Source organism: Macaca fascicularis, chromosome X (genome assembly GCF_037993035.2).
Source record: "Macaca fascicularis isolate 582-1 chromosome X, T2T-MFA8v1.1".
NCBI lineage: Eukaryota > Metazoa > Chordata > Mammalia > Primates > Cercopithecidae > Macaca > Macaca fascicularis.
The window spans coordinates 18,489,425-18,502,164 of record NC_088395.1 but is presented as its reverse complement, the minus strand read 5'-3'; the positions used below and the strand labels follow the sequence as shown (position 1 = coordinate 18,502,164).

The 12,740-nt window shown below is 40.0% G+C and overlaps 1 protein-coding gene across 5 annotated transcripts in view; it reads right to left on the bottom strand.

Moving 5' to 3' along the window:
- Window positions 1–224: 224 nt before the first annotated feature.
- Window positions 225–12,740, bottom strand: part of CDKL5 (cyclin dependent kinase like 5) — a 202,763-nt gene continuing 190,247 nt past the window's right edge. For 4 of the 5 annotated variants that reach the window (XM_045383851.3, XM_045383850.3, XM_045383849.3 and 1 more), the window contains 4 exons: window positions 9,756–9,855; window positions 5,707–5,829; window positions 4,467–4,586; window positions 225–1,446 (listed from right to left, as the gene is read on the bottom strand). In XM_045383851.3, the coding sequence (XP_045239786.1) occupies window positions 1,060–1,446; window positions 4,467–4,586; window positions 5,707–5,829; window positions 9,756–9,855 (730 nt within the window). In that variant the 3' untranslated portion in view covers window positions 225–1,059. The remainder of the gene's footprint in view (window positions 1,447–4,466; window positions 4,587–5,706; window positions 5,830–9,755; window positions 9,856–12,740) is intronic. The other variant, XM_045383853.3, reaches the window with a different exon arrangement.

Sequence of the window (12,740 nt, the reverse complement as noted above, 5' to 3'; positions counted from 1 at the left end):
TCTATTCTCCCCTGTGTGCAAGTAACGTCCCTGGACACAAACAGGAGCCAAGTGTGTGAGGACGGAAACCAGGCCTGCTGAATTCTCACTGGCCTATCTGACTTTCTTCCCCTGCAGGTTTGGAAAGAGATGCTGCATCTCGTCTGCTACCAAGGATGTCTAGAGGCTACTGCTGGGGCCTAAAAGTTGAGCAAGGTTCATACTGTTACAGTCACGTGTAGCCACAATTCAACTCCCTTTATTAGAAGTATAATACTCACTTCATATCACAAATGTATAAAAATATGGCAGATAGTGTCATAACGATACTTTCTTTAAATGAATATATTTATAAAACAGATATTTACCATATATATATTTATATATAGAATAAAATACTCCTGATGCAATATATAAATGTTACTGTTTAGTTTTTATAGAAACTACTGTAGCTGTCCCACTGCTTCACAATGTTTCAAACAGCTCAAAATAACTTTACATTATAACATAAAAGATATGATTATAACAGTACAATATTAATTATAAATAAATGTTACAAATCCTATCAAATATGGAAGTTTAGAAAACAATTTAAGACATACAGTTCATCTGCTAACCCTTCAAAGGGATACTCTTGGATTACAATAAACCCCACATTTAGTCTAGGCAGAAAAAAATACGTAGTAAGGGCATCGGTCAACATGATTTTCCTATCCCTTGCAGTGCCAGGACACATACTGGCGTTCCCAAGTTCAACAGAGATTGCACTAAAGCTGGAATGTAAGGGGGAGAAACTGCCAAGAATTTCTTCTTCCTCAATGGCACACTCTATCTATTCTCACACAAGACCTGTGGGGAGTGGCGATTCCTAAGGAACTCCTGTGGCTCTAAGATCCCTGACTAGCATTTGTGGCCGCGAGGAGCTCGACGGCCCCAACACATGCAATATTGCACACACCTTCATAAAGCTGAAAATACTGGCTCACCACTTGGCCCGGCCCATGCCCCAAGCCCAGCCCACCCTTCCCCACCCCTCCCCCACTGGCTTGTCTGCCCACCCCTTCCCCCTACCAGCACAAATTACAAGGCTGTCTCTTTTAAATCATTCAGATTTGGCATTCGTGAGCGATTTGTTCTGTTATAGGGGTGCCCATTTGGCCCACTCTTGGCACCCAGCTGTTCAGAGTAGGAAGGGCCCTCTGTGGCACTCCTGGTCACAGAGGACACGTGCCAACCAGGATCCATCTGACCTGGCAGCTGGAGGGCTGGCCTGCCCTTCGGTGCGGGCTCCTGCCGGATGTTGCTGCTCCCGCCAGAGGCCTGGCTCAGGGGGTGAATCCGAATTTCTGAGAAGGAATTTTTGGTTTGTTGAGCTGTTAAGGGCTGGAAGCGGGGGTCTGAAGAAGCCGGGTGATTCGAGGCCGAAGAGAGATGTAACAACTTGCGCAGTGATTTTAATGGCTGGCTCTGAAAGAAAGGATGAGAATGCACACGGGATTCAAGTTAGAGTGACCATAAGTCTGGGGAGGGAAGGAGGCTTAGACCTGAGGTGACTGGGCGTGGCCAGGAAGGGCAAGCATGTGCAAGGAGGAGCTGGTCCAGCCAGATCTGTTCTTTGGGTTTTCTTCAAACAAGATTGTATTATTCTTTAATGGAAAAGCCTAGAAATCATAGAGCTGGTATGGCAGCCAATCAAAGGCCCAGGCTCATCTACCTGGTTGCATCCTATCTCTAACCAGGGGATCTCATGCTTCAACCAGCAGGAAGGAGAAAGAGCAAAAGGTGTACGTTTCTCTGTTTTGAGAAGACTTCCCAAAGGCTCCACACAATGCTTCCACTTATATTTCACCAGCTAGAACTTAAGTACACAGCCGTATCTAGTAGCAAGAAAAGCTGAAAATATGGAATGTTTTAGTTAGCAATGTACTCAACTACAAGTCGTATAGCCCTTTTTGTTCTCATCTCCCCGATTTCCCTCTCTCGATATTACAAAATTCAAATGTTCCCTCGCTTTACTTTTTTTTTTTGAGAGGGGGAGGGTAACATTTGGGCATTGAAAATGCAAAGCACAAAGAAATATGCAAAACCCCAACAGAACTATCTAAATAATTTATTCACAGGAGGCCTTCAATTCCTAACATGGGCTCACAGTGGTCCGCCCTGCCTGTCTGTCTACTGTGCAGCTGGACACCCCCAGGTGCTGCATCAAGGAGGGAGACTGACTTCAGGGCAGAGGGGAGCAGCCTCAGAGCAGTCTCCTCACTGGACAACTCCTGAGCCTCATGCTCCTGAACGATGAAAGATGATGGCTCAATCTCCTCTTCCTTGATCTCAGAAGAGACATGGAAAGCACTTGGAAATTCACAGCCAGTCACAACTGCTGGACTTGGCCACTTAGGCTACAACCCTAGCCTTGGGGCCCCTCTGAGGCCAATTCTCAGAGTACCTTTGCTGTAAGTGTCATGGTATAAGGGACATGCATTTAAGGGCTCAGCAAAGTTTGAATAAAATGTTGATGAACTCAAGGAACATTACAAGATTTGAAGGAACTAGGCACAGAAACCCAAGGTAAATGGCTTCAGAATTGACTCAAGTAGATATTGTTTCAGGGGAAAGTATTCTCCATCATCATTCCAAAGTCTTCCCAAGAAAGCTTTGTGCTCCCTACAGGAGGTAGCATAGTACACTGTACACTCTAAGTGCTCAAAAGTGGCTTTTTAAAAATAATTAAATTGGTATAACATGATGAGACTCCTGGTGATTTTTACAGCCTTGACCACATGTAACTATCAAGCAATTACAATAATCTGCATTCAGCAAGAGCTATAAAGTTATTTGAAAAGAGCTTCTAGCCTAGGCAACAAGGCGAGACCCCATCTCTATAAAAAAATTAAAAAACTAGCCATGTATGGTGGCATGTGCCTGTAGTTCCAGTTACTCTGGAGGCTGAGGTGGGAGAATGGCTTGAGTCCAGGAGGTCAAGGCTGCAGTGAGCCATAATCTTGCCACTGCACTCCAGCCTGAGTGATCGAGTAAGACCTTGCCAGAAAGAAAGAGAGAAGAGAGAAGAGCTTCTTGGCAAAAGAAATGGTTTCACAAAGAAAGTTCTAAAGCTCTCTATTCTTTTTGTTTTGTTTTGAAATTGGGAATAGAGAAGCAGGCCCTCACTCACAGGCTTGTCTCTTTAGTTTGGATACATATCCAATAAACTTGGATATCTGGTTCTCTATGCTTCCACCACCCCCAGCTTATATTATGTTAGAAGCAGAAAATATAAATAGCTGGGGCAAATACAATGGGAATATGGGGAACTTCTGTCAGCAGTTCTATGCAACAGCTTACAGTTAAAAAGAGTAAACAGAGGCTGGTCATGGTGGCTCATCCCTGTAATCCCAGCACTTTGGGAGGCAGAGGCAGGTGGATCACTTGAGTCCGGGAGTTCGAGACCAGCCTGGGCAACATGGCAAAACCCTGTCTCTACTAAAAATACAAAAAATTAGCCAGGTGTGGTGGCGCACACCTGTAGTTCCAGCTACTTGGGAGGCTGAGGTGGGAGGATTGCCTGAGCACAGGGAGGTCAAGGATGCAGTGAACCGAGTTTGTGCCATTGCACTCCAGCCTGGGCAATGGGAGTGAGGCCCTGTCTCAGGAAAAAAAAAAAAAAAAAAAAGTAGTCTGCTCTCCCAATCACAGAAATCTGTGACACAAGAAATCACAGATACAAGTAATCCTATGGCCTCAAAAGCTCTGGAGGGTTGTCAAAAATTATAGTACAGAAGAATAAAGGATTCATAAAATATTCAATATCAAAAACCAAAATGTTCATTATGGGATACTGAAAAGATACATTACAAAACTTCCAACCAAAATAGTTGTTTAAAGTAAATAAACCTCAGATACCTGAAAAATTTACTGATTCAGTTTCTGCTTATTCCTCCATTATGGAAGATAAATGTGACTACGTAATACAGTCTAATACGTAGTTCCTAATGCAACTGTTTGCCTGTTTCCTGTAAAAAATGGTATGGATTTCAGGAATTGAAATATTCTTTCAAGAAAACTTATCATACCTGTCTTTCAATTTATATGCTATTACTTTTAATGAAACCTTAATCTTCCTACCATCTCTGTTCATCCTGCCTGAAATGTTATGGCATGCCTCATTTTTTACCATGAATTATGGTTCTTTAACACAGCTCAGCTCTTTCCTGGGCTGTATTTGTGGGCTGGGACTACATCTTCAATTGCCTCCAGCTAGGTGAAGGCTAACGGAAGCTTGCATCTTTCCCAGTAGAACATGGGTCACTGAAGCAAGATTCATCCTGGCTCACAAGATGCATCTGGGTATAACTGAGGGTCTATTTTGAGGAGGTGCTCAGCCTTACTGTAACACTGAGAAGCTAAGTTTTCTCTACCACGCCCTCCCAGCTCCTCAGGACAGTTACTGCAGAGTTGGAGAGTCTAGGAATGGTGCAGGATCCACTCACTTGGGTCTGTAGATCTGAGATCTTCTCGGGGCGCCACTCCTTTGGTCTGCTGCTTGGAGTGCTAGCAGAATGAATGGATTTCTGCAACGTTAGAAGATCAGGGCTGTCGGAATTGGGTACCTAGAGCAAAATACGGATAAGCATTCAATAAGCACACTAATAAGCCTAATTAAGATATGCAACCACACCCAATAGGAGAACCAAACTAAAAAGCAAACCAAACCAAAACTCAAATGATCCAGTAAAAAAAGAACCCCAATCTCTCCCAATGTTCACAATGCAAGTGATGCTAAATTCTTCTGCCCTCTTAATAATTTTCCCTGCATTAGGAAAAATTGGCAGATGTCATGCAGCTTTGTTAAACCTCAACCCTTAAAGCATTCCCATGCTGTTAGTTTTAGTCGCTGTAAGAGAGAGCAGTTAAATTGGGCTATACCAGGAATTGCTGTCGTATCCTCATTCCATAGTGCAGTTAGGTTATGAACCAGTTCAATAAAACAAATTTTTTCCTGCTGGGAAAATGATCCAAACATTGTATTTGGCAGTGCCAAAGAAGTCTGGTAGGCTTTCAAGGATAGCAAAGTGAGAAAGTATGGTTTAGGTCATATTCCCAAATCATTGTCTGATATATCTGGATCTATCATTATGTACTAGAGAAATGCTGGAAATCTGTGCCACAAATTCCAGATGAATGCAACTGGTCTATTCACCAGCTTTGGTGAACACAGAAGAGTAATGTCAAATGCCAAGCAAAAGCCCTGGTTTTAAACTGACCAGCAAAAGCTCAAGCCAGACAAGGATACAAGCTGTTTTTTCATGGAGCCTGTTAGCTCATTCAATTTGGTCAATTCAACTTGGCTTCAAAAAGACAAATTGCCAATCAAGTGTTAACAAACCCTGTGAGTCAAATGCAAAGACATCTGTTAACTGTAAATGTTAATAGAATTCCTTACATAAAATACAGGCTTTTATAAATGTTATCTGCCCATAATTGGCTAAACAGACAAGACAAACTAGCCTTTCACTAGTTTGTCTGCTTAATAGACTTTGTGCTTCAACTTTCTTAACTGATTCAGAAGAATGGCAATGAATTTATATCCCAGTGAATTTATGGAACTGGCTCACGTACTTAACTAGCATAAAGAGAATATGACCTCATGAAAATAAGACATGCTGTTGTCATCAGTAAAACAAGTTTACTGGAGCAGTTTTCAGGGCTACCATACATAAAAACGGGTACCATGGGTGGAGTGACTACAGGAAGCTTTTTCAAAGAAGAACTATGCTTTAAATGATTCTTTGAATTAAAAAGAGGAAAGAGGGATTTCTTGATGCTTGGATTCTCCCCGTTGGTGGAATCTGTCTGCAATATAAGATACAAATAAACTAATTGCAAAAAAAAAAAAAAAAAAAAAAAGTGCTTATTGAAACTACTAGCCCTTGGAAGCCCTCAAATTGCTAAATATTAACAGTCACTGAAAGAATCTCGGTGCTGTGCATCTATAGAGGTTCTGTGCCAATTCTCACCTGGACGTGAAGATGTCAATAATGCAAATTCAAGACAAGCACAAACTTCTTCCAAGTATATAATGTGAGATCATGATCAATACCTCTAGTAGGAATGCCGAGAGACCTAGACACACCTACTCACATTAAGCTTATTACACATTAAATAATTTTTACTATCAGAAATATTGTTACAAAGAATTGTGTTAAAGAGCTACTGATAAACTTCAATCTTCTCCTAATTGCTAGAGAGGACTTCAGCAAGTAAAAAATCTACCATGTAATTTGCCTATTAGAAGAAAAAAAAATCCCAACATACTGGAAACCCTTTCAAATTTGGTCAACTTTTAAGCCTGAAAACATCACTAGGAAGAGGTATTGATCACTGTGGTGGGATACTAATGTTGAATAAGAGGCCTTATTCTGTACTGCTAGAAATATTTACCCAATGGAAAACATTTAGCACAATTCAGAATACTGGTTTTCAAAGGGAAGAAACAGAAATTTCAATATTTAATTGGAAGCATCATCACAAGTTGAGATACTAACTAACTAGGATACAATTACCAAGTTGGCAAAGTCACCATATGCTCTGAGGACTTATGTAACTCTAGATATGTAACCGAAGCCAGATTTCCCAAGGGAGCTTCCAGATTTGCTTGAGTCGAAGCAGGCACCTTTACAATACAGATTTTTTTTTTTTTTTTTTTTGGGCAACACTTTTCCCTGATTTGGATATCTCAATTATCAGAGAATTAGAATGTACATGAAGGTATTCAGGTATTTAGGTAATCTTTTAAGGGTATCTGTAAAAAGAGATTTGAGTAAAACATCCCATAAATTTTCTTGTTCCAATGACAGGAACCCTGAGGAAGAGTTTAACTTGCATCGCTAAAGAGGCCAGAGGAGAGCTCCTAGAGACTCTCCACAGAGGCAGGTCCACGGTATAAACTGAGCCTGGACTTGGTATTTAGGAGAACCCAGTTCTGGTTCTCCCAATTGATTACATGATTTTTGGGCTTCGAAGCAAGCCCATGACTTGCTTGGGCTCAGTTCCTATACTAGTGAATAAAAAAATTCAACTAGATTTAGGATCCACCTCAGCTTTAACATGTCATGAGTCTCTATGTACACTGGGCATCAGATTTTTATTCTTTTGGAATCTTATGCAAAGGCCACAATGCCTTAAATCTTTTGAAGCTTATTCTATGTAGTTTCTTTTTGCTGAGTTCTAGAAAGTGAAAAACAATTAACTGTTTAAATGCTCATTCAAAGTAGTCAGAGTTAACCCAATGTCAGGCTTAGGACTCTGAGGTTTGGAAGGCTGTACTGAGTGCTCTTTGGAAATCCCAAAGCCCTTAAATTTTATTTTTCATTTAATGAAAAGATGCAGAGGTACAAACAACTTTTGGGTTAGTAAAGATTAAGGCATTATGGCCTATGCAGAGATATTTTGCAGTTACTTTACATATCAAAAAGGAAACTTATGAAAGCCTAATAAAAAGTTTAAGTGGAAAGGATATTAGAGAATGGTTATTTTCCTTTTTACTCTAATCTATACTACTAAAATATCTAAAATTTAACTAAATTCTGAATAATAAAGTCAGTCAACATGTATACTCCACTTGTGCCACAGTGAGCCAGGGACTTTAGGTTTAATGTTGCTCTACAGCAAACATCAAAATCTAAATCTATATACAAAAACACCTTCAATTCCTTAATCTTTCCTACTTCCTACCACTTAATCACCCCACAATGCCAGGAGACCTGTGGTTTAGAACAAAACCCACAAAATAAAAATAACAGTGGTCAGGAGGTAGCCAAACTTTAATGTTCATGATAGAGAAACATGTTCTACAGACAATGATAAAAGTTTTATTAACACTTTAAACATTTTAAGTATTCCTAGGTTAAATCAGGTCTATTTGTTCACCCAGTCTAAGTAACAAATGTAGTAGTATCTGACTGAGTGGCATTTTGATTTGACATTTTAAAAGTAAGCTTCAGTTAAAAATATGGGCAGTTTTTTTAATGAATACTTCAGAAATATTATGCAGCCATTAGGATTCAAGATAATAAAGTATTTGTAGTAACATACATATTCTGTGCATGTAGATATAGATAGATAAACTGTTAAAAGCCAGAATACAAAATTGTACTAAAAGGATTGCTCTAATTTAAAACTTAAAACAAAACAAAACAAACCCCACACCTAGTTTCCACAAGCATATGTATAGGTTAAACAGCTAGAGGGAAATATACCAAAATCCTAATACTAGTTGTGGTAGGGTATTAAGATTTAAAACGATCTTTTTCTTTTTCTCAAATTTTCTATAATGAACTCACATTTATTTTATAAGGAAATACATAAATTTAACAAGCAAGCAAGTGAAAGAATGTTCTAGAAAGATAATATAGGAAGGTATTTGCTAACATTTCTAGAACATCTGTGAGATAAAAATGCTTACTTCAGGTTATTTATACACATTGCTATGAACATCTATCTAATCTAACTTCCCATTGAGTCATAATTCTATAATTTTCGTAATAGAAAGGGCCTCAGAAACACTGGGTCTAATCTACTAAACTTACAGATGAAATCAATGAAATCCATCTGAATAGGTCGTTTTGATTATGTCTTTTCCCTCTTCAAATAAAAGAGAATAAATTATGTATGAAGTAAAACTAGAACCAAAACCATTCAAAATGGCTAACTAGGCCAGGCACAGTGGCTCACACCTAGCACTTTGGGAGGCCTAAGTGGGCTGATTGCTTGAGCTCAGGAGTTCAAGACCAGCCTGGGCAACATGGTGAAACCCTGTCTCTATAAGAAATACAAAAAATTAGCTGGGCGTGATGGCTTGCACTCAGTTATTTGGGAGGCTGAGGTGGGAGATCACTTGAGCCCAGGAGGTAGAGGTTGCAGGGAGCTGAGATCACGCCACTGCACTCCAGCCTGGGCAACAGAGTGAGACCCTGTCTCTATAAATAAATAAATAAATAAAAACAGCTAACTCTACCTTATTTAGCCTTGAAGTTGTCATAAAGAAAAAGGGGATGCAGCCTCATCTAGGGGAAGAACTACTCCTGCTGCTGTCCTACAGGCCGGGTTTCCCCAAGGTTCTCACATCACTAAACCAGCAGGATCCCTGCTTGGGTGGTTCAGTGAAGTGATGTGAACAGTCCCATGGAGCCAGCTCTTTGTTCAGCCAGAGGGCTCCCAGGAGATAAGGTGCATTCCAGCCCACAGCGCAATCAAAAGGCAAACATATTTTCCTTCTAACGCAAGCCCTAAAATCCCAGATACGATCTTTGTGACTATACAACTCTGAAACACACCTGTCAACGTAGGAATTCTATAACCAGCCAGGAGAGAATAAGGAATGATGGTTATTTACAAATTTCAAGATTTAAAAGTAAACCAAAACCCATTTCCTAAGTTTTTGCATATCTTTAAACCCCCAGAGAGAAACAAATCCTGTGTCTTCAAAGTTTTTACGTGAATATAAACCCACATAGATAAGAAGTACACTGAGAAAGGCTTAAAGTGTTCTCTCTCATCCATATTAAATTTCTTCTATTCCTGGAGATTCTGTTGAATGTCGAAAAGGTTCTGTTGAGAGGATAGTTGTATAGAATTTCAGAAAGAGACATAATACAGTGCATAAATGTCAAGTCTCAATAAGAAAACAATCAACTTTGATTGCCAAGTGCAAAGTGTAAAGTATCCATTGAATAATGCAGAAACATGTTATTATATATATAAATTGGCCATCTACTTACTGTTTGAGATTTCTTCTTTTTCTTTTTCATTGACCTGAAAAATCCTTGCTTCTCTTTTTCCTTGAGTTGCTCTGAATGACTAATATTTTCAGGACTTTTCCTAAATGAGAAGACATTTTTATCATATTGATTTTTCAATCATTTTCTTGCCATTGTGTGACAAATACAAGAAAGACTGAAAATGCATGACACTAGGTTCAAATAGCCAGGAAGAATCAAACACTTGGATAAAGAGCCTCTAAAAAAGCACAGGAGGAACTGAATTTAATCAACCATGGTTAGTGATTATCCTCTGGCACAGGCTCACTCAAAACAGCAATTTGAGCATTATATGACCTATAACTGTTGCTGCAAGACCATTTTCATGCTGTTGAAGACCTCAGAGTTTGAGATTATTAAAAGTACACAGCTTAAAGGATGGCTTTTCTATAACTCTACAAGGGAAAGAGCAAAACATTTTCAACACCTACCTTCATTTTTCTATTTACCTTTTAAAAACCAGCTCGACACGTTTATTATTAGAGACTTGTCAAGATACTGAACATAAAGATCAATACTGCTATAAAAGCATCTTGAATAAAAGTAAAAATTTGCCAGAAACTGGAAATATCCTACTTATTAAACCTTTCATCTACTTATTAAAACTAAATAAAAATAGTTAAGAAAAAAACGCAGGGATAGGTGCAGTGGCTCACGCCTGTAATCCTAGCACTTTGGGAGGCTGGAGCAGGATCGCTTGAGGTCAGGAGTTTTAGACCAGTCTGGGCAACATAGCAAGACCACGTTTCTTTAAAAAAAAAAAAAAGGCTCTCATGGGGGGCAAAAAAACTTCTAACTGAAAATACTGACATTAAGCTTGATACCACTGACACCACCAGTATTTTGATAAAATTGGAAGATGTTAAAAGAATAAAATAACTAATATTAAAATTCAGAATGATACATTTATAATTTTGAAAGCCAGAAAACTTCAGACATGATGAAACGGGTAACTGCTGAAAAGTTAAGAGTCTTTATTTTTATTTATTTATTTTTGAGACAGTGTCTTGCTCTGTTGCCCAGGCTGGAGTGCAATGGTGCGATTTTGGCTCACTGCAACCTCCACCTACTGGGTTCAAGCGATTCTCCTGCCTCAGCCTCCCAAGTAGCTGGAATTATAGGCATGCACCACCAGGCCTGGCTAATTTTTTTATTTTCAGTAGAAACAGGGTTTCACCGTGTTACCCAGGCTGGTCTTGAACTCCTGACCTCAAGTGATCTGTCCACCTCAGCCTCCCAAAGTGCTGGAATTACAGGTGTGAGCCACCGCGACCAGTCAAAAGAGTCTTTAAATGCAGTGTTGTACTGTTGGGAAAAACATCTAATCCCAATGACAGACTGGGCCTAGGCCCTGGGAATTTGGTAAAAGTTTCTTGCGACAAGTTCTTTTGCAATTAAGGAGACGAAACCCTCTTGCATGGGGCTTAAAGATAGACTGCCCTAAGCTGAACTCCAAGACACAGCATTCAGTCACTTGCCATTGGTAAGGAACACTGGAGAAGAGTGGCGTTTGCTGGAATCACAAAAGCATGACTCTGGGAAAAGAGCCTCAGAGAGCATCTAGTAGAACTGGCAATACTATTTTTAACATTCTGTAACTTCTAGAGGTTAAAGAATTATATGTTTATGAAATAGCTATGTACTTCCACAATACTATCTGCAAAAACACAACCTAGAAGCACAACAGGATATTCAGATTAATGGGTAGAAGTTTTTACCAATCAGAATGAAAGTCTAACAAAATACCACAGGTGTGTTGAGGGTAAAAGCGCTTTCTGCCAATCTAGTAAATTTTTAAGGAAGACATATTCATCATGACTGCGATCTCAGAATGTGAATGGGTGTTACTGTAAGAATATTAATGCTGGCACAAGAGGAAATGAAGGCTTGAGACACCAGTCCTAGGAGGAAGTCCTAAGAGGATTTTGCATGGTAAGAGGAGAATCTATCCAGGATGAAACAGCGAATAAGATGAAAGTGAGAAGGGAAGGGTAATAAAAGGAAAGCTCGATGTCTGCAGTTTGCATGATACATTGTTGGGTCCCCAGGACACAGGGAAGATGGGCCAAAGACCCTCTGCAGGGGCTCTTCAAGAGGCACTGGATAAACCACAGCTCAGGTGGGGATAGAGGAATGATTGGGACATTTTCAAAGATCCAAGCAGAGAAAGATCCAAGCAGAGAAAGATCCCAGAGGTCAAAATAAAAAAAAAGAAATAAATTACCCTTGAACTGGTGGATGAAAACTAGGAGTGAAGTGTGTGTTTGCATCACCAAAGACAGACAGAAGGAAGTCAGAGAGGAAAAACAAAACAAGGGAGAAGCTATGCAGAAACATACATACCCAAAGAATTAACACAGAAAGGGAAGGGAGAAAAGGCTGACAGAGTGACTCAGAGACAGATGGAAAGAGGCTGGCTGGAACAAAGGCACTTGAAAAGCTGTGCTGTATAAAGGAATGGAGAATGAGTTATACATTGACAGCTGGAACTGAGCCCTATGGGTAAGCGTGTGGTTGGTCATTTCCCTCATTTGTGCATTCTGGCCCCTGTGATTCCACATGGAAGACAGCAGCTTCGTGCTGAGTGGGGTAAAAAGGAGCAGCACAGAAGAAGGGTAAGTGGGGGGTTCACATCAATCTCAGAGACAGAAGCTTTGAGAAGGACTACTCATCCAGTCACCTCGCACCTTCTCCAAAGCAGCAGTTGGGACCAAAACAGTATGGGAGGAGGGCAATGAGACAAGGGGTAAGCAGGCACACAGGCATGGGACTCTAACGTTAACATGACAGCTCTAACATGACAGCTATTTCCATAAGGGTCCAAGAGGAGACACAATTCCAAAGACTCACCTAAAGAAAGGAAGGAATTAAAATCCAATGAATCACTCAACCAATATTCAGCGAGTACTTTATACATGTCAGGCCCTGTGTTAGGTGTTGAAGAAA